At 37.3% G+C, this 19,604-nt stretch overlaps 1 protein-coding gene across 1 annotated transcript in view; it reads left to right on the plus strand.

Annotated features, from left to right (window-relative positions):
• The window catches only part of HGF (hepatocyte growth factor), a 147,877-nt gene extending 128,797 nt beyond the window's left edge, over positions 1-19,080 (plus strand). Inside the window, exons 12-18 of the mRNA XM_088468648.1 lie at positions 2,194-2,232; positions 5,752-5,845; positions 8,855-8,929; positions 9,986-10,129; positions 15,200-15,306; positions 16,633-16,778; positions 18,910-19,080. Of these exons, the coding sequence (XP_088324774.1) occupies positions 2,194-2,232; positions 5,752-5,845; positions 8,855-8,929; positions 9,986-10,129; positions 15,200-15,306; positions 16,633-16,778; positions 18,910-19,080 (776 nt within the window). The remainder of the gene's footprint in view (positions 1-2,193; positions 2,233-5,751; positions 5,846-8,854; positions 8,930-9,985; positions 10,130-15,199; positions 15,307-16,632; positions 16,779-18,909) is intronic.
• Positions 19,081-19,604: the final 524 nt, after the last annotated feature.

Genomic DNA, 19,604 nt, shown 5'->3' on the forward strand with positions numbered 1-19,604 from the left:
CCTCCCGGGTGGTGCCTAATCCTAACCTCCCCCCCTAGTGCCTAAACCTAACCCCTCCTTCCCCTAGCCTAACCCTAACCGTCCTCGGGGGGGTGCCTAACCCTAAGTCCCCCCGGGGTTCCCTAAACCTAACCTCCCCATCCCCGGCTACATACATACTTACTCCCGGCGTTGGATGATCGGTCCAGCGTCCTGTCGGGGCCCCGGTGTTGGGATTAACATAGGCGTCGGCACTTCGACGCCTATGTTAGATCCCTTGCCGGGATTATGCTGTTGGTATTGAGACCGGCGGGCATGCGTAAGCCGGTTTCATAGCTGCATACCGCATTGGAGATATCTGTTTATTTCAGATAGCACTAGTGGCCTTTGGCTACACATCAAAACACCAGGAGAGTGATCCGTAGGATCCATCCCAGGAAATGGCCGTTGTACATGCGTAGTCAGCAGACCACACAGGTGCAGTAGTGTACCATGTTCCCGAAGGAGAATTGAATGATCGCATTAGTAATCACTTGAAATACTGTATATACACATCGCAGGGATGGACTCCTAACTGAGCCTCTGTATCTGTTTTATTATACTTTTCGGAATTTCTTAATTTCTTATTACCGTGATACTGTAAGTGTCTATAAGAAATTATATTTATCATGTCTACTTAATAAATATGCTCCCTTGCGATTTGAATATTTTGGCCATGTAAATTTCATTGATATATATAATAAGTTAGTGGAACTGTTTGATTATAAGGGGTATATTTATTAATGTGCGGGTTTTAGAAGTGGAGATGTTGCCGGGTGTGGTATAAGAGATAGACAAAAATGAGTTAGACAATGTCTAGATCTACCCCAGTTGTTAGAAAGTCAATAGATCGACAGGTACAAAAGGTCGACAGGTACAAAAGGTCGACACACTAAAGGTCGACATGTAAGAAGGTCGGCAGGTACAAATGGTCGACATGGACAAAATGTTGATATGGAAAAGGTCGACACGGAAATGGTCGCCACATTTAAAAAAATTTTTTTTGCATAAATACCATTCGGCCCCTTGTGGGCTCGCTTCGCTCGCCACGCTGCGGGAATGGTGGCTCGCTTCGCTCGCCACATGGATTTATTCCCCCTCCATGCCCACTTGGATGGTAGGGAATGACGTTGGATGGTAGGTTATGACGTTGGACACTGGCTCATCTTAAGTGCCTAACCCCCCCCAAAAAAAGTGTCGATCATTTTTGTGCCAACCATTTCCATGTCGACCTTTTGACCCTGTCGACCTTTTGTACCTGTCGACCTTCTTACATGTCGACCTTTAGTGTGTCGACCTTTTGTACCTGTCGACCTTTTGTACCTGTCGATCTATTGACTGTCTAACAACTGGGGTAGATCTAGACATTGTCTAACTAATTTCTGTCTATCTACAGTCCGGCATCCGATGTTGCCCATAGCAACTAATCAGATATACTTGAAATGTATCTAGCACCTTATTTAGGATAATAGATTGAATCTAATTGGTTGCTATAGACAACATCTACACTTCTAAAAACTTGCACTTTAGTAAATATACCCCTAGATCTTATTGCTTTTTTTGTAGTGTATTGAATTGTTATGTGAAAGTCTACTATAGTGTTCCCGCTTTATACCACCAGCTTAAAACATAAACCAGAACTGGTGTTATAGTGATGGTAGTGGTGTTATAAAGAGGTTGAAAAATAATGTAAATAACAATAGTCACTAACCGATGTACTGTAGAACGTACATGCCAACTTTCCAAAGTCCACTCCAGGTGAATTCCATAGGTGGCAGATGGGCAGGGGGTGTTGCTGGCATTCTCGTAATTATGGCCCCATGCCCTGCTGTTTAAAGCTTAGATTTGTGGCATTTACAATGGGAGGCAAGGCTACATGTCATTGTGGCACCGCCCCCTGCTGTTCAAAGCCACAACTCACTGTATTTTACAGTAGCGGGCATGGCTAGAATGATGCAATTCAATGCAAATTGTGTAATCCAACCTCCTGGCCTCCACTTCAGTTGAGAAGTGGGTGGCACTGGAAGACTGGCCAACTCTGTCAGGAGGCCATGAGAGACCAATCAAATTCAGGACTCTCCCGGTGCTTCAGGGAAAGTGAGCAAGTATGATGAAGAATTATGTAACATTGGAATAAATATAATATTTTAAATTGGATTCATTTATTTTTATTAGGTGATGGAGACACAACCTCTACAATTACAGCTGCAGACAGTAAGTATTATTCAATCTCTTGCTATAATTGTTATTTCTGAAAATGGCAAAGTGCAGTGTAAATGATGTTTTATAAGGTCAGACACACACTTTATTGCAATTTAATATTTTTTCTATGTATTGCATTGATTAGTGGTTCAGCGTGGTATAAAAAGGAGGGGGGGGGGTACAGGCACTTTTTCACAGAGTTTTTCCCTAATGTTATGCAGAGGTTGTCAGCATGTTTCTTACCACAAAAGGACTTTTCCTGGTTTGATGCGTCCCATCCTTGTCCCTATTCTATTATAAGACATATTTTACACCTTACAGCTACCCTATTTCTGGAGAGTGCATTTTTAGGAAAACTTCTGGCAGTGCTATAAAAATCTTCAGACACACAAAAGTGACAGACAGCCCAAATGTCTTACAGTGAATTTAGGACATAAATAAGGATAAAGCAAGCAGTATGAAAATCTATACGCATTTTCTAAAGTACCACAGTAGCCACAATAGGCTGACAGCAGGAAAACCTAGGGTACACGAGTAGTGAATTAACCACTTGCCTGGCATGGTCGCATTTTTCAGACCGACCCAGGCAGTGCATTATCTGATATGGTCGCAATAATGTGACCAGTCAGATAAACAGTGTGGGCAGCTGCGGAAAGAGAATCTTCCCTTAGCTGCTGCTCATAGAGGGACCTTCCGGTCCCTCTGCTTCCCTGCACCCTCCCCCAGTGTCTTCTGTGATCAGTCAGCACAGCAGGACCCCCACCCTGCGGCTGTAGAGATTAGCAGCCACTGGGAAAAAGTAAATTAACTCCGCCTCACCCCCTTAAATGTACCTGATGCCTGAATCCGCTGTAAAAATGAAAGTCACGATAGTCACAATGTTCATGATTTTCCGATGGTGGTGATCCGATGTTCCGATGTTTGAAAAAACTATTTTTTTTACAAATATTTGAATTTTTTTTTTTAATTAAATAATTTTGGATAAGTTGAAATAGATGTTCTACACCTTATTCACTCATAAATAAATAAACATGACAATTTCTGAGCAGTGTTTAGAAAATAAATTGTCAGTTAAGTGGTTAAAGGTGCCTGAAATAATGGAGTATGTAGAAACTTTTGTTCATTTACTGTGCTGATTCTTTTGTCCTTTTGGCTAGGCAGGACAATGTTTATCATGCAGTTCAAAGGCTGTGCCACCAATCACATTGCATTTTTATTTTTTTCTGCCTATTACTATTTTTGTGTGTTTTTCACTGGAATTATTATTGCACATTGACAGAGAAACGACAACAACCAGATTTAAGGGTTCCATTTCGAATCAACTCCGGAGTCACTTTGGGGTAATGAGTCAAACAGAGTCTCGGTTTGGATCTTCCCGTGGATCCGAACTCGGATTTAAAAACCAAACTCAGATTTTGGATTGCATGCTAACAGCTTACAATTACGTCATTTTAGCTTTTTACAAAAATACAGATCCAAAACCAAAACACGTGAGGGTGGTTTTGCAAAAACAAAATCAAAACACAAAGATGAATCCAGATCCAAAACCAAAACACGGGGGTTGGCGCAAAATCTCTAACATTGACCCTTATAGGCTCCTATATCCCAGATCTAGATGTGATTGGGTGGCCCCAATGCTCCTGCCCTCCTGGCCCCAACCATTATGAGGCTCATTTATATCTGCATGAGGCTTCAGCAGACACATACCCTCAATGGGGATTTTTGGCCATGGAGGTCAGAAACAAAGGTGCATTTTCTCTTTCGAGGAGGTCAGAATGATGACAAATTTTGTGCTTTTTTAAGCACTTTTCTTTTGCACGTTGGTAGTTTGATAACAGGTATCCTGGGCTTTTTTATAGTGAAAGGTTTCACAGAGCTGTCATCTCAATGGCATTTTCAGAAATCCTTTCTCCTTTTAAAGAACCATTTTGAAATCTAAATTACAGAAATTACTATTGCATTTCACATTTTCCCTTACCATACTTCAGCAAATTTAGCCTCAAAATATTTGGGATCTCATTCAGAGTCTCTCGCAAGTGGCCGCTCGCTCGCATCCAGCCTATGCAAATTTTTCAAAGTGACGACATGGGAAGCGATCTTTCGCCAAGGCATAAGCACACCCACTTTGGCTGTGCGAGCGATCGCTCTGTGTATGCTGACACCCATAAGCGTATGTTGAGACGCCCACTTGCACACGTCATCTCCAGGAAGTGTATTAAACATTGGTTCATCGAGCACTATCGGTAGCGATCGCACCGCTTGTGGTTGCCTTACCCTGCCACAATCACTGCGAGGACTTCAGTGTAAAAAACAAGCATGTGACGTGTACTATGACGCTGCCTGTTAATTATGCATGCCTTAAAAACGGCGTTGAAACACTCAGGCACACCTGAGTTTGTACCTCCACTCCCCCGTTTCTAGTGTCCTGTCCCTGTTACCACAAACAAACGGCCTCTCCTGTCACTCATTTCACTGGGCTGTCTTTGCTGGGTGAGTGAGCGGGCTGCGCTCGCACAGAGTAGTTCGCGCTCGTGCAGAACGAAGCGTGCGCATGTGCATTCGCAAACCATAGGCCCGCTTGTGAGCACACAGTGCTTGCGAGAGACTCTGAATGAGGTCCTTGGTATTTACCATATTAAATTCAGCAGAAGTTCAAATTGCTTCTACAAACCATGATTTCAAGTCCTTCATATTAATAGAAATAGAAAATGTTATTACTATAATTATTTACTATTAGAGTCACATATTACTAGAAATGTTTTATTCTCTCTAATTTCAACTCTATGATTATACTTTATGTTGCTATAACAACATGATCATTCATTTATAAAGAATATACTATAACTCTATTTTCTGATCACAAATATTACTTAGATGAAGATCAAAATAATTTTCCACGTTAAGTAACCCCTACACTTGATCCTCTGCTTTCCAATAATAATATGTAGGTAAGGTTCCCACCACTCACATATGCCCTATTATCTGTTGCTGGGACCCCTGTCGCTCACCTTCAGTGTTGTTCTGATTGATTTGTAGATCTGATGCATTGGCATTAATTGAGTTCTAAAAACAATTTCTGTAATTTGGAAAGGAGAATATTTAGTATATGGTTTACTAAAAGTGGGTATGTCTGGGTTATTTAGTATATGGGTTATTTAAAGTGGTAAATTGCTTTTAATCGGAATATTGATCTAGTGATGCTAAGTGAATAGCTATCTTAGGTCTATTTACTAAGCCTTGAATGGAGATAAAGTGAACGGAAATCTCAACCAATCAGCTCCTAACTACCATGTCAAAGGCTGTGTTTGAAAAATGACAGTCAGGAGCTGATTGGTTGGGACGTTATCTCCGTACACTTTATCTCCGTACACTTTATCTCCATCCAAGGATTATTAAATAGACCGCTTAAAACATCATTTTCTGTTTAGTTACATTTAGCCATAACATGATATCTTCAAAATAGTTTTAGAAATAAAGCAACTTTCTATTGTAAAAATGTACAAAATTATTTCCTCCATCCTCTGATTTTAGACCCAGGTTCATGTTCATCATCAAAGCAGGTTAGAGTTGTAAATGGGAGTCCAGCACAGGACAAGAATGTGTGGATGGTCAGTTTGAGATACAGGTAAGTCTTAGTATTCATTTGAATTAGCAAATTATGAAATTAATGACTGACATTGTACTAAGGTCCTGATTCAGAGTTGTACACTTTTAGCATGCTAAAATATGCTAATGCCGCAGGAGGCATCTTGTGTAAATAGACACCCCCTGATGACTTCTGTGATCTCTTGTTGTGTCAGAGGAAGCAGCAAATGATCTTTCTGTATGATCATTGATCCTCTGAGTAACCTTGGAATAAAATCCCAACCAATCAGCTCCTTCGGGTTACTCAGGATGGCTGGTGTTTTCCTGAAGCTGAACCCAGTGAAGCTGCGTACAAGGATGCAGCCACTGACTTCAGCGTGGGGCCGACACACTCGTTTTCTGGGACGCTGCCTGATGACAACTCTGCTCCGCCCCAAAAAGCTGCAGTCTGTCAATCAGGCTGTGGTGTCCAGGCACTACAAGAGAGCTCACAGACACAGATCGGCACATGAGCAATACAGAACCTGCGCTTGTGCCAATTGGCAACCATTTCAGTTGTATGCAAACCATCAGATGTATCAATAGAACCTATTTTGTTAAATTTGCTCTTTCAGATTAAGTATCTGCCTTTAGTATTGGAGAATAACACTTTGGGGTATATTTTCTAAAGTGCAGGTTTTTAGAAATGGATATGTTGCCCATAGCAACCAATCAGATTCTACTTATCATTTATCTAGCACCTTCTAGAAGATAATAGTTAGAATTTGGTTACTATGAGCAACATCTCCACTTCTAAAAACCTGCACTTTAGTAAATATACCCCTTTGAATCTACAGTAACATGACACGTGAAATCCATGGCAGATTATAAGGGAAATACATCACACCTTCAAGAGTAATAAAGTGGAGAAGTTCCCCATAGTAACCAATCAGCTTCTGTCATTTATCTAGTACAGTCTATAAAATTACAGCAGCTGGTTGTTATGGGCAACTTCTCAACTTTACCTCTTTTGAAGGTTTGATACACCACCCCCTGTGTCTTAAAGGGAACTGGATTTGCATTGAACTTTGAGGCAACTATTCTACAAATAGAATCAATTATATTGGGGATAATATTTTGCTTTATACCTATTTGTAAACTGTGCTAATATATCTACACTATAGCTTACTTATTTAAGCATAAAATACAATATTTTTTGATATGTAATAAGAATGTAATTAGTCATTGCCTGCTCCCAGGCCATGATCTATCTTAGTACCTGGGTGAGGGGCCCTAGATTGCACACCCTAAGCACAATGTGAGGTGCTACTTGCTGAGACTTGTAGTGCTGCAAGCAAAAAACCTCCTACTTAAGTTTTTTGATATGTAATAAGGATGTAATTAGTAATTGCCTGCTCCCAGGCCGTGACCTATCTTAGTACCTGTAAGATTCCCTCCCCTGGGACATCTTTAAATTCTGTGACAAAGATCCCTTCTGATCATGGATGACTGTAGATAGTAGGAGACTTCTCCATTTATTTATCAACATTTATCTATATAGTGTCAGGATTTCCACAGTGCTTTAGACCTGGGAACAAAATCAGTAATAAAACAAGACAGGCTATTAACAGACAGACAGGGAGGTACTGTAAGAGAGCCCTGCTTGAAAGCTCAAGATCTATATAGTTTAATACATACAGTAACACTTGCTACATACTGCATTTTGATCTGTCCATATTACAAGAGTAAAAAGTGCTTGGGTGCGCTATATTATCAAGTAATTCCATGCTAGTTGCAGAGTGGTGCCCTGATTCTTGTTCTGATGTCAATGTCACAAGATTGGAGAGTCCCAGCACATAAATTATTTCTGCACTGGAAAAAAATTAGTAATATTATTAAGATTACCCAAGGCAATAAGGAGAACACTTTGCTTCCTGCCCCTGTGCAAAATGATGACCAGAATACAGTATGACATCTCAATTATTGAAAGATCTAATAAGAATGGTTTACTGCATTTGGGGATTTTAAATCTGGTGACACCATGAGGACGGCATATTAGTCTGCATGGTCATCTACCTGAAAGGGCTCTCTAGAAAAGTGTACCATTTCATGAGAAAAATCTGCATGTGAAAAGCATTGGAAGGATTGTATTTTACAAAGCTTATTGCTTTTGTGTTCTATTTTGATCAGTTTTCTAATTCACCATATTATGCACAGAACTGTATACAGCATGCAACCGTATTGTTCACACACAACAGATCCCATATAGCTGTCATTTGTAATGTAAGCAAGGAGTGCACTCTACAGGATAACTAACAATATTAAAAATCGAGGCAAGTTCTGACATGTTAAGTATTAGGTGTGCCTCCCACTTTCTCATGCTCTTGATTGTGTAGTCTTCACCTTCCTCTGAGAATATCAAACAAATACACACCACTGGTTGTAATAATGTTGGCTATATTTGTAGGCAGCAACTATATTTGTAGGATCTTGGCAAAAGAGCCCGCTGACTAATACATTGTTTTTGCTTTGAGCTATTAAAGATTAGAACAGTGCATAAGTGAATCAGATTTGCTTAGTTTAACCAGATGTTTGATCCCCTGTCGAAAAACAGACCTACAGGAAACAAAAAAGGAAAAAAAAACAAGAAAAAACAAACAAGCATTTATATTATCCTGCCGTCTTTCTCTTGCAATAAAGATCAGCCGTAAATTAGTCTGGGATTTATCCAGTCCGGCTCTCTGAAGTTTTAAACATCTGTGTGATTTGGATTAACTGTGTAAAGCTAACCCCTTTGCTTTAATTGCTGCCCTTTTGGATTTTAGTACTAGAGTAAGAGTAACAAATCTCATGCTAGCCAGAGGTGAATTGAAACAAAATGTTTTTTCTGCTCACATAACATTTACATTCTTGGATAGGGTCCACAACATGTCACGTAAATGATAACCTCCCCATACACTCCAGTATTTCTAAACAGCAAATATAAAATGAAGAATAAGCGCACATTCTCTTTCCTTTTGTAGACAAATGCCTCAATAATTCAAATTTTATGTGTTTATTTTTTTTTTAGGAATGCACATAAATGTGGAGGGACTCTTGTACATGAGAAGTGGGTTCTAACAGCAAGTCAATGTTTCCTTTCTGGGTAAATATTTAAAGTTATGCAACCTATATAAAAAAGTATCAGAAAACATAGAGCACACTAAAGGGGCAGATTCAATTAAGTGCAAGGTCTCATAGGATATTACGGTATAGGCAGGTTGCAAGCAAAAATAATGTTTCATACTATTTTTTTTACACAAGTTTTCTATAAAACCTTGCATTTAATTCAAGCTCCCCCTAGAAGTCTGAAAACATTTCCATAAGTATTTGAACTGTAGACAAGTGCCATATTGCTTAGGTGTTTTACATGGGGGGCAATAAGCAGCTCTCCAGCTGTTGTTGAACTACACATCCCAGCATGTTTTGCAACAATTTTAGCATGGCCATATAGCAAAACTGTGGTAGGGCATGCTGGGATGTGTAGTTCTACAACAGCTGAGGGACAGCATATTGCCCACCCCTAGATCTGTCCTTATTGAGTCATTTAAAGTAGATAACATGTATAAACTTTCATATCTTGTAAGTTTAATTGGTCAAACAGTTTTAGGAAGTTTACATGAGCTTAGATTTGTTCTCTCTGAAATATATTACTAACGTGCAGCTCCCTCTAGCCAGAGCTCGGGGCGGCTTCATGCAATTATTTTTCCTCTCACAATGCTGACTATAAAGGGAAAAAGTGGGAGAGAGGTGAATTGTAGGATCAATCAGAAGTGACAATCTCTTAATTGGGATTTTGTTTTTGTATTCATATTGTTAGTCACCAATTAAAGGTGTTGAACTAAATTGATTTATTAGTTCTGTATTACAAAATCAGCAAGGTCATGGGATATCAGACACTTGATTTTCCTTATGGGGTAATGCACGCTAGCCCAACCATTCTGCGCAAAGTGCTGCAGACTCTGCATTCTAAAGCAGATTTTACCTCGCAGCTCCTGCAGCTGCGAGGAAAAAACCTCCCTCTAGGGCTTAGCGTGCAGGGTTCCCACAGCTAATTGAAACATGATGTGAATAATCATATAGTTTGGTTACTTTCCTTAGTTTATTGATTGTACACATTAAACTGTAATCATTATTATATATTTCATTTATTTCTGAGCAGAGATATTAACCTAAAGGATTATGAAGCATGGCTGGGAGTCCACAATATCTACAGCAGAACACAGAAACATAAACAAGTTTTCAATATTTCACAGTTGGTTCATGGACCAAAGGGATCGAATCTTGTTCTTCTAAAACTTTCCATGTGAGTTCAATGATATAATCGTAACAATCTTTTGTATTATGGAATAGGTTAAAATGTATCATAAATCTAAATGCTATTCAGAAAGGAACCTAGCAGTCATGTGTGATAACTCTATATATACAGTATTATGCACTAATATTGGTTAGTATAAAGGGGTTTCTGTTAGTTTACAATAATTATTAATATCACTCACTTTGCCTAAAGTCTCTGTCAGTTTTCATACAGATCCAGGATGACTAACAGAATGACTGTAGAATTTACCCACGGCACTCATGCTCATTAGTATAAACAATTGAATATCGTCCATTGGGTACCCTTTACTTACAGGCACGATAAAATAATTGAATTCCCCACACTCATATTGTTCCCAATTGTAAAGCATAACAGAATATGCTGTGCTATACAAGTAAATGTTAATAAATAAATTATGTCAGGCAGCACTATCATACAAATAATTTTGATTATTTTAGGAGACTATGAGGCATATTCAATATTGGAGCGAAAAGTCCGTGCTGGACTTTTCGCTCCACATCGGAGGTTTGAGTGGGGATAAAGTATTGGGCGCGTGCCCCCTTATCCCCGTATTCAATTTAAAAGGTGCAGAATCGGGACCTGGCGAAAAACTCACTGGCGAAAAGTACTCTGAATTTTCAGGAATTGATCTTGGCACACCCCAAAATATGTCCTGATATGGGGTATCACTAAAGGTACCCCCAATTTGTCCTACTGCATATTTTTGGGATTTTTAAATAGCCTCGGCAGGTGCATAAAAGCGGCTATGAAAAAGTGGTGAAGAATAGCACTTTGATTTTTTTGGGGGGAAATAACTATTCCCAATAAATTTAGGGTACATCAAAATGGGTGCAAGCATATTTTTAAGTCCCTAAAGTGCATTTTGAAAATTCTTCAAAAATGCACCTGCCGCTACCACCCGCATTCTTTTAAACACCTGCCGCATACTTGGGAACCTCCCCTGAATTAATTTCATTACATAAAAACTTGTTCCCTATATTTTTGTATTTTTAACCCCAAAATTAAAATATTTTTTTGGGGGGGTCCCTATTTTTTTTTAACTGTTTTTGACAGTTCATTTTTAGGGGCTATTCCCAGAATTTGGGTTTAGGGGTGCAGGCTTAAAAAAAAAGCCTGCACCCCTAAACCCAAATTCTGCACTTTTTTTGCCTGCTAAAGGCCAGCGTAAAATGATCCCCGTTTTCTTACATTGACTTTTCGCACCGGCGAAAAGTCAATGAAATTGAATACAGGTATTTTGGAAATAGGCGAAAATTATGGACTTTTCGCCCCATATTGAATATGGCCTATAAATAAAATAACACCAGGGCTATATAGAACAGTGGAATTTGTGTTATGAAAAGATGGAACTGGATTGTACAGTTAGGCAAGCTGATGGTAGCACTATTTTAGTTGCAATACCAGGATTATTTATGTTAGTTTTAATCAGAGCTTTTTATCAAGTGTAATTTATTGCTAGAAAATTACACTGGTCATTTTTGATTTGGAGAAACCACAGTGTATATTTATGAACCAAAGAAACTCTTGCTAATATATTTGTGGATTTGATTTACAGTATTCACTTAAAATGTTCCAGCATAGAGACACATCAATAATATGCAGCATGTTATGGCTAGGTGTACAGTACATGTGTTTTTCATAAAATGAAACTTGTTTGAATTGATCCCTGTAAGCTGCTGGTTCTTAAATGTACCGTGACTCACATTTTACCTTAATGGTGGTGTTTAGTATACCACTGCATCTAACCTACCTAAACTGCAAAAGATGTGAGTTACCCATAGAAAATGTATAATCAGCTCATGAAAAGTTTATAAAGGCACAGAGATGTGTTTAATTAAAAGTGTTTTAAGCAAAGCACTCTCACAATGGATTTGAGTCAGATGTGGTTGCCAATATTTTGGGCAGCACAGACTGTGTAATGGTTAGCATTAGTGACTCACAGCACTGAGGTCAGGGGTTCGATTCCCACTATGACCCTAACTGTGTGGAGTTTGTATATTCTCCTTCTGCTTGCGTGGGTACCTCCGGGTACCCCTGATTTCCTCTCACACTCCAAAAATATACTGGTAGGTAAAATGGCTCCAAACAAAAATTACCCCTAGTGTGTATGTGTCTGATAGGGAATATAGATTGTAAGCTCCACTGGGGCAGGGACTGATGTGAATGGCCAAATATTCTCTCTGTAAAGCGCTGCAGAATGTGTTTGAGCTATATAAATAACTGGTAATAATAATAAATAATAAGCAGTTGAGCAATTATCGGTGGACTGCGCAAGCATCTTACTTGCAATGCACATGTGTGGTGATTGAATTACTATCAAATGGGACTACAGTTGTAGTGATGATGTATTTGCAAGTGATTGACAGACATGGGACATTTTGTGGGAGGTAACAGTGATTGGCGGCAAAAATGTGGGCGTGTCATGACCGTTTTCAGGCATGTATCTGCCTACATCTGCAAACTCTACACAGAACATATGGCATCAGCATCTCAGTTCCTAGCTTCCATTCTGTGTGACCATAGGGTTACGCAGATGGTCGATTATCAAAGGATTTGCAAACACACAGCGTATTTCTACGCAGTTGCTTGGATGTGCGAGTCCATCAGTGGACATTTCCAGGCAGTTGTAGCATTAGTATATATGAATCAGACCCAATGTACTGTAATAAAGTTATACTATTTCATAATTTCATATACTATCATGCTGTGGTGTTACATAAAGATACAAACACATGCAGCTGAATGCTTTGAAGAATGATACAATTATGATAAAAAGACCAGATTTCTACATTCTCTGCACTATAGCGCTGATTGACTAATGGAGCATACACACGGTCAGATTTGTCAGACTTGTCAGATTTGTCAGATGAACGACTGAACGATTGAACGATTTGAACGATTTGAACGATTTTACCAAAGTTTTGAACGATTTGAACGATTTGAACGATTGAACGATTTTTGACTGCATTAAAATGAATGGAATCGTCCAAGTCTGACTACAAACACATCAGATGTCAGAAATCGTTATCTGACCATCGGGAACGCGCATCGTTGATCGTCCATCGTTCAGGCATGTCAGATATGAACGATTTTCCTTCAGATATGAACGACTGAACGATTTTTAAATCGTTATCGTTCATATCTGAAGGAAAAATCTGATCGTGTGTATGCACCATAAGAGTCAGACCACTCTTAGCCATCAGCGGACGGTTTCCGGCCTGGTGCACCCGGGCCCTCTCTTCTCTTAAAATGTCCCTGCCAGCATCTCAGTGCATTATACTGTGCCTGAATTAGCCATGATGTGACTGAATACCCCAGGCTGCGTTCAGGCGTATAAGATGTAGCAGGCCTGCCACTCCATATAGCGTAAGAACGCTAAATGTATGAGGATACATCTGTAGCTGCTCTGCAAAATAGTCCAACCTTGTACCGCTTTAGGAATACATAGGGGTCTATGTACTAAGACTTGGAGAGAGATAAAGTGGACAGAGATAAAGTACCAACCAATCTCCTCCTGTCACTTTACAGGCTGTGTTTGATAAAATGACAATTAGGAGCCAATTGGTTGGTACTTTATCACTGTCCACTTTATCTCAGCTTTTTGGAGTTGGGCCCTGTTAGTTTACACCATTTTCATATGATGTACACGCCTATGGCGGCTTACAAGCAGGAGAGAGATCTTCCGATTTCTCTCCCACAGTTTCCGACCAGACATTGCGCTGTGTCAAATTTCCATGGAGGAGTCTTTCATAAATGTGTAAGACTCCTCCAAAATGCCAGAGATTTAATTCGCAGAGAGAGTGGTTATTGCTACCACTGTTTCAGTAAGTCTTACTTAGTACATAACAGGGAATTAAAAATGAAAATATCTAACGCGAAATGGATACATAATAATCACTGCAATTCAGCGATTATTAATACATAGGCCCCTAACTATTCATTATGGCAGTGAATCAGGCAGAACCAAATGCAGTCAGTATAGCCTGTTTCATGTCTGAACAAAAAAGGCTTAATTTAAGTATGTAAATCTCAGCAGTGTTGTCCTATAACTAAACATTTTTATCTTAAAATAATTACTGATCTTTGTGGGATTTCACATCTATTAAAGTTCTATGTTCTTCAGGGATTTGAAGACAAAGCAAATGTTTAAAAGAGTGGAATGTAGAAGTGTTTAAAATAGCACATATGGCTAGTAACTATTTCCTAGGAAAACTACTATAAATAGTATCACAACTTGCTAAAAGAAACACTGATTAATGTCTGACAAAACTTCATCTAACCTTGATATTGTAGTGTGAAATTTGTGTGGCATATTTGTTTTTCTTGAATTCATTCCATTTATTTCTACACTATATTTAGATGTTTCAATTTCCTAACAAGGAGACATTATTTGGGTTATTCTATCATAGCACATGCATCTTGTCGATGTGGTCCTTCAGACAGGCATGAATGATCTTGTAATTTTATGTAAAGGAGCCATTGTATAAACAGTACAAATCACTGATCCCTACCTAAGTAATGAACAATAGTAATGCAAATGAGTAAAAGGAATAATGGAGTATATGGTGTATCCATTTTCACCATACACGTCATTAGTTAAACACAAAAAATAAAATAAATTGAACCTTTGGCAAATTTTTTAAACGTGGGATTTAGGAAGACATTTAGCTTTCTAGTGTGCTAAAATTACCAGTTAAAAATCGAGTAAATATATCCAAAAACAGAGTAATAGAATGTGTAATTAAAACGGCAAACAGGAAAATCCTGGTCCCAATCTACCATGCCAACATGTTTCCATTTTGTCAGAGCGGGTGCAGTCATAAGAGACTGGTATTAGCACAGGACTGGGAGAATTTCTGCTGATATCCATGTAGATTGAATATAGTATAATTATGTTTTACAATTCACCTTGTGATTTATTAAAACAGAATCAAGGGATGAAGGAAAAACAAAATTGTTTAAGAAACTGTGCTCTTTTAATACATTTATCCATTAATTTTCTCCATGCTCACTGATTTTATTGTTTGTTTTAAATAGGTCAGCAGTTGTTAATGAATATGTACGACAAATTAAATTGCCAAATTATGGATGCACAATTCCAGAAAAGACAGTATGTGCTCTTTATGGATGGGGACACACAGGAAGTAAGATACTTTATATATATTTATTTTCGGTATATTAGATCTCTATTTTATAAAAATTAATTTTCAAACATAAGAAATTATTTATACTATTGCATGTTCTAAGCTAAATTTACTGAAGGATGAATACTTTTGCAGCATGATGTTAAATTTTTTATATTTTCGGTGTGTTCCACCACTAAATTTGGTATCTAGAGTAGGCCCTGTGAGCTGTGTGTTTAAAAAAATATTATAAAAGAAAAACAACAGCACTGGAAATGAATCTCAGTACAATAATACAGACAAATCACAATTGTTAACTATTTCCAAAGCCACTGTTATGGTACAGTTTACATACAGCTCAAAGCCCAAGGAATTGACTCAAAGTAATTAATATCTAATATTTATTTTTATATATATAATTAAACAATAACATAACTCAATGGAAATCCTTTCTCAACAGAATTAATAAAAGAGTATTTCCACACTAACTTATTGGTATACATTATATAATAGTTTACAATTTCCTGGAACCAGTGTGATTTTGCTGATATACCGTAGCTGCTATATTTAAAATGGCAATTTACTTTAAGGCAAACAACAACCTGCCATTTTAAATTTAGTGGCTTTATCACTGAAATCATAATAGTTTTAGAAATCAGAACCTATACTCCTGTAAGTATAGCACCCCTGTCATTTAACACCCAATACATGGGAGAGAAGCTGTATCAGCTCACATAATGTGCGCTGATACCACTAAACCCCAGAAAGCCCCTTCATAAATCTCCCCCATAGTCTTTGAAATTACATTTAGAAGCTGTTTGGTTGCTTTGGGCAACTACTCCAAGTAATTAATACCACCTGTGGATCTTTTAAATATGTCAGTATGTAATAAATACACCTGTGCTGAAGCATGGGGTATGGAAAATATGTACTGTTAGGGTTCTCTTAGGACTGGAGTTAGGAAACACTGTTCTAGAGACGTATCAGTACTGTGCCTCTACTACAAGTGTACATAGGAAAATGTTGTGCAATGCAGAATTTTTATTGTATTATGCTCATTTAGTAAACTTGTATGAAATGATGCTCCTATTTAAGTTTGTTTGGCTTTCATTTAATTAAAAATGGAACACTTGCAGAAAGAGTCTTGTGTAATAAGTGGGACTCTCATTGAGTACATACGAAGGACAGATGGACTGCATGAGAACAAAAGGTTTTTCTTTACTTTGGCAAAACATTCCCAAAATACAAAACATTCACTGTAACTAGTAAACTTCTCTATGCTTTGGAAAAAATAGGCAGTATTTAATTTCATCGAAAAATTGTACTAATAAGAATTTTATCTCCAAGCAAACAATTATGACGGCCAGCTGCATCATGGGAAAGTGATTATTGTTGGAAATGAAAAATGCAATGAATCTCACAAGGGGAGGATTACCATCAATGAATCTGATATTTGTGCCATAAATGAGACTGCTAACGTAGCACCCTGTGAGGTAAGACAAACACATACATTATCTTAGAATAATTAAAAGTCTTTCATCAATGTCTACGTTCAACTAAAAAACACTATTTGCCACAAGCACATTTTTATGTTACAATAATTAAAAAAAAGATTTAAATGAAAATGTTATATTTTATAAATCATAAACAGACATTTTAAACCCCCTTGCTTCAGATCATAATCATCTGAAATCTTTGCTTATGTGGATTTTATATTCTAAGACTCATAAGTTTTATATCCTAAAACTCCTTCAAATTGAGACCACATACTTAAATATACAAATATGAGTTTAACAAAAAATATAAAAGGGAATAATTAACATGTAAATAATACTTCATGAACATTTAAATCCTAGGAATATAATTGTATGCTTCAAAATATAAGACTCAAAATATGTTTCTTGATGTGGAGTGAATTATATTTTGGTGTTTTTGAGATAAGTATTTTAAGCAATTAGCTTTTTTTGTCGTTAAAATATAACAAGGGCATTGGTCCACATTTCATTCATAAAATACTGTAGGATCTTCTTTTTTAGTAAATGATCATAAAGCCTTAAAGAAAACAGTTAATTAAAATAGTAACAAATATGTATTTAAATGTTTCAAAAGCTTATCAAAGCTTATCATAAATAATGATACTGCTTTATTCATTAGCAAAGCCTTTTCATAGCATGAATGAGTGACAATAAAATAGCGCTAAAGTTAAAAACAAGGAAATATACAATGTCATTTACAGTATGTCAAACATTTTTACTCCTTTATGAAAACTTTATTTTATATAAATATATGGTAGGAGATGCATTTGGAAAATTGTGACCACACAATAAGCACACACACTGATCATATAATTATCATGCCTATAGATATAGTTTGAAGATGACTGCTTTCAGCCTGTGTATACAGTTATTTCCCATTCCCAACCACACTAACAAGTCTAACCAACTGTGAAAGTTAGGTCATTCCAGAATAAAGAGTTTGGGTTTATTATATCTATTATTTAAAAAAACTAAATGTCCATAAACAAGCAGATTTTCTAAATTGCAATGAGTTAACAGGATACCGGCAGTCAGAATACCAATGCTGGCATCCCGATAGGGTTAGAATGCTGACACCCGGGGGTCAGTATCCTAACCCTCCTCCCCCACTGCCTAAACCCAACCTCCCCCTAGTGCTTAAACCTAACCTCCCCCTGCACATTAAACCTAATCCTCCTCCGCTTAGTGCTTAACGCTGACCCTCCCCATAATTCTAACCCTCCCCCTAACCCCAGTACTTAACATTGGGATGCTGGTGATTTGGTTGTCGGTGGCGGGATTCTGACAGGTGTTGAGATTCCGGCGCCTGCATTTTAAGCGCTGACATCCTGACTGTCGATATTCTGACCACATCCCGAATAGACATCATATTAAAAAATAACAGGCTTACTGTATAACATAGGTACATTGAACATTTAAAATATGGCAGATGTATTTAGAATAAGAACAATTAAATAATGGTATAGGAAAGGGACAGAAAGGGGGTGCCAGGTCCGAGTCATTTAAACCCTGCAGAAATGCATAATTATTCAAGCAACAAGATTCTAGAACCAAATTAGTGGGATAGTTGCCTAATCTGTATAAACACAGATTAACAATAAATAAAACTGATATAAGCATATAGTACAGGCATATAGCATTGCTTGTTCATCACCACAAGAGCCAGGATCTCTAGCAAGTGTCTCAGTGTCATTCTTAGTGCATTTAATTACTGAGCTCCTACCATAGGTTTATGCAAATTAATAATTTCCTTTGTCACAAATTCCATTCTCTACTTTATTATATTTTACATTGTATTATTAATTTAATAGTAGTTCACTATAATATAGTTTTATTATTATTTAAAGTGTATTATTTTAGTAGATCAGTTTGTTAATGCAAGCTATACTTTATGTATCTGTATATTGATTTTCTTTTCAATAATGTTTGCTTAGTAATAGTCTGTCTACAAATGTGATCAATGTATAATTGTATCTGTGTGGTTTGTTTACCATATGTGTTATGGAATTCAATGTGGACAAAAGTTCATAAACAGAAAAAAGTCTAACATGTATGATATTACATTAAATCTGGATTTCTATTTCTTTAGCGCGATTATGGTGGGCCCCTCGTCTGTGTGGAAAACAGGACAGATCTAGTACAAGGAGTAATTATACCGGGACGTGGTTGTGGTGTTCATAACAAGCCGGTTATTTTTGTTAGAGTGGCTTACTATGCAAAATGGATACACAAGATTATTTTAACATATAAAACTCCATAGTTATAAAAGGGTAATAACACATGAAGGCTAATTATATTATAGTAATTATGGTTGCTTAAACTGTACTTGATAATCAAGTTTTGTCTTTCATTGCTTTTAATTAATTTATTGTCTTGTTTTCTTATTGCTGACATAATGATTTGTAAAAAATGTGGTGACAAATTTCCTGAGTATACTTGAACGTCATTTCTATAGACAATAGGAAGTAAATGAACTTACACCGATGTTTATGCTGCTCCAGTGGCTCATGTTATATAACAAAGTAAAATTAACGCTAGATGCCATTGTAAATTTTATTCCTCAACATGTGCCCTAAATGATGTATAAATATAGGAGTTAATAGTTTGTCATATATTAAATTATTAAAGTTAAATTACATTAAATTTCTTTGGAAACATTTAGTTCAAGCCATCAAATTTAGACTAAATAAAAGGAACTATTTCATACAACAGATTGCATCATTTGAAATAATTATAGCATTCAAACAACACGATCCTAGAAAAATAATACTACCACCTCTGTGT

The sequence above is a fragment of the Taudactylus pleione genome, unplaced genomic scaffold (genome assembly GCF_031769625.1).
Source record: "Taudactylus pleione unplaced genomic scaffold, aTauple2 ptg000086l, whole genome shotgun sequence".
Lineage (NCBI taxonomy): Eukaryota > Metazoa > Chordata > Amphibia > Anura > Myobatrachidae > Taudactylus > Taudactylus pleione.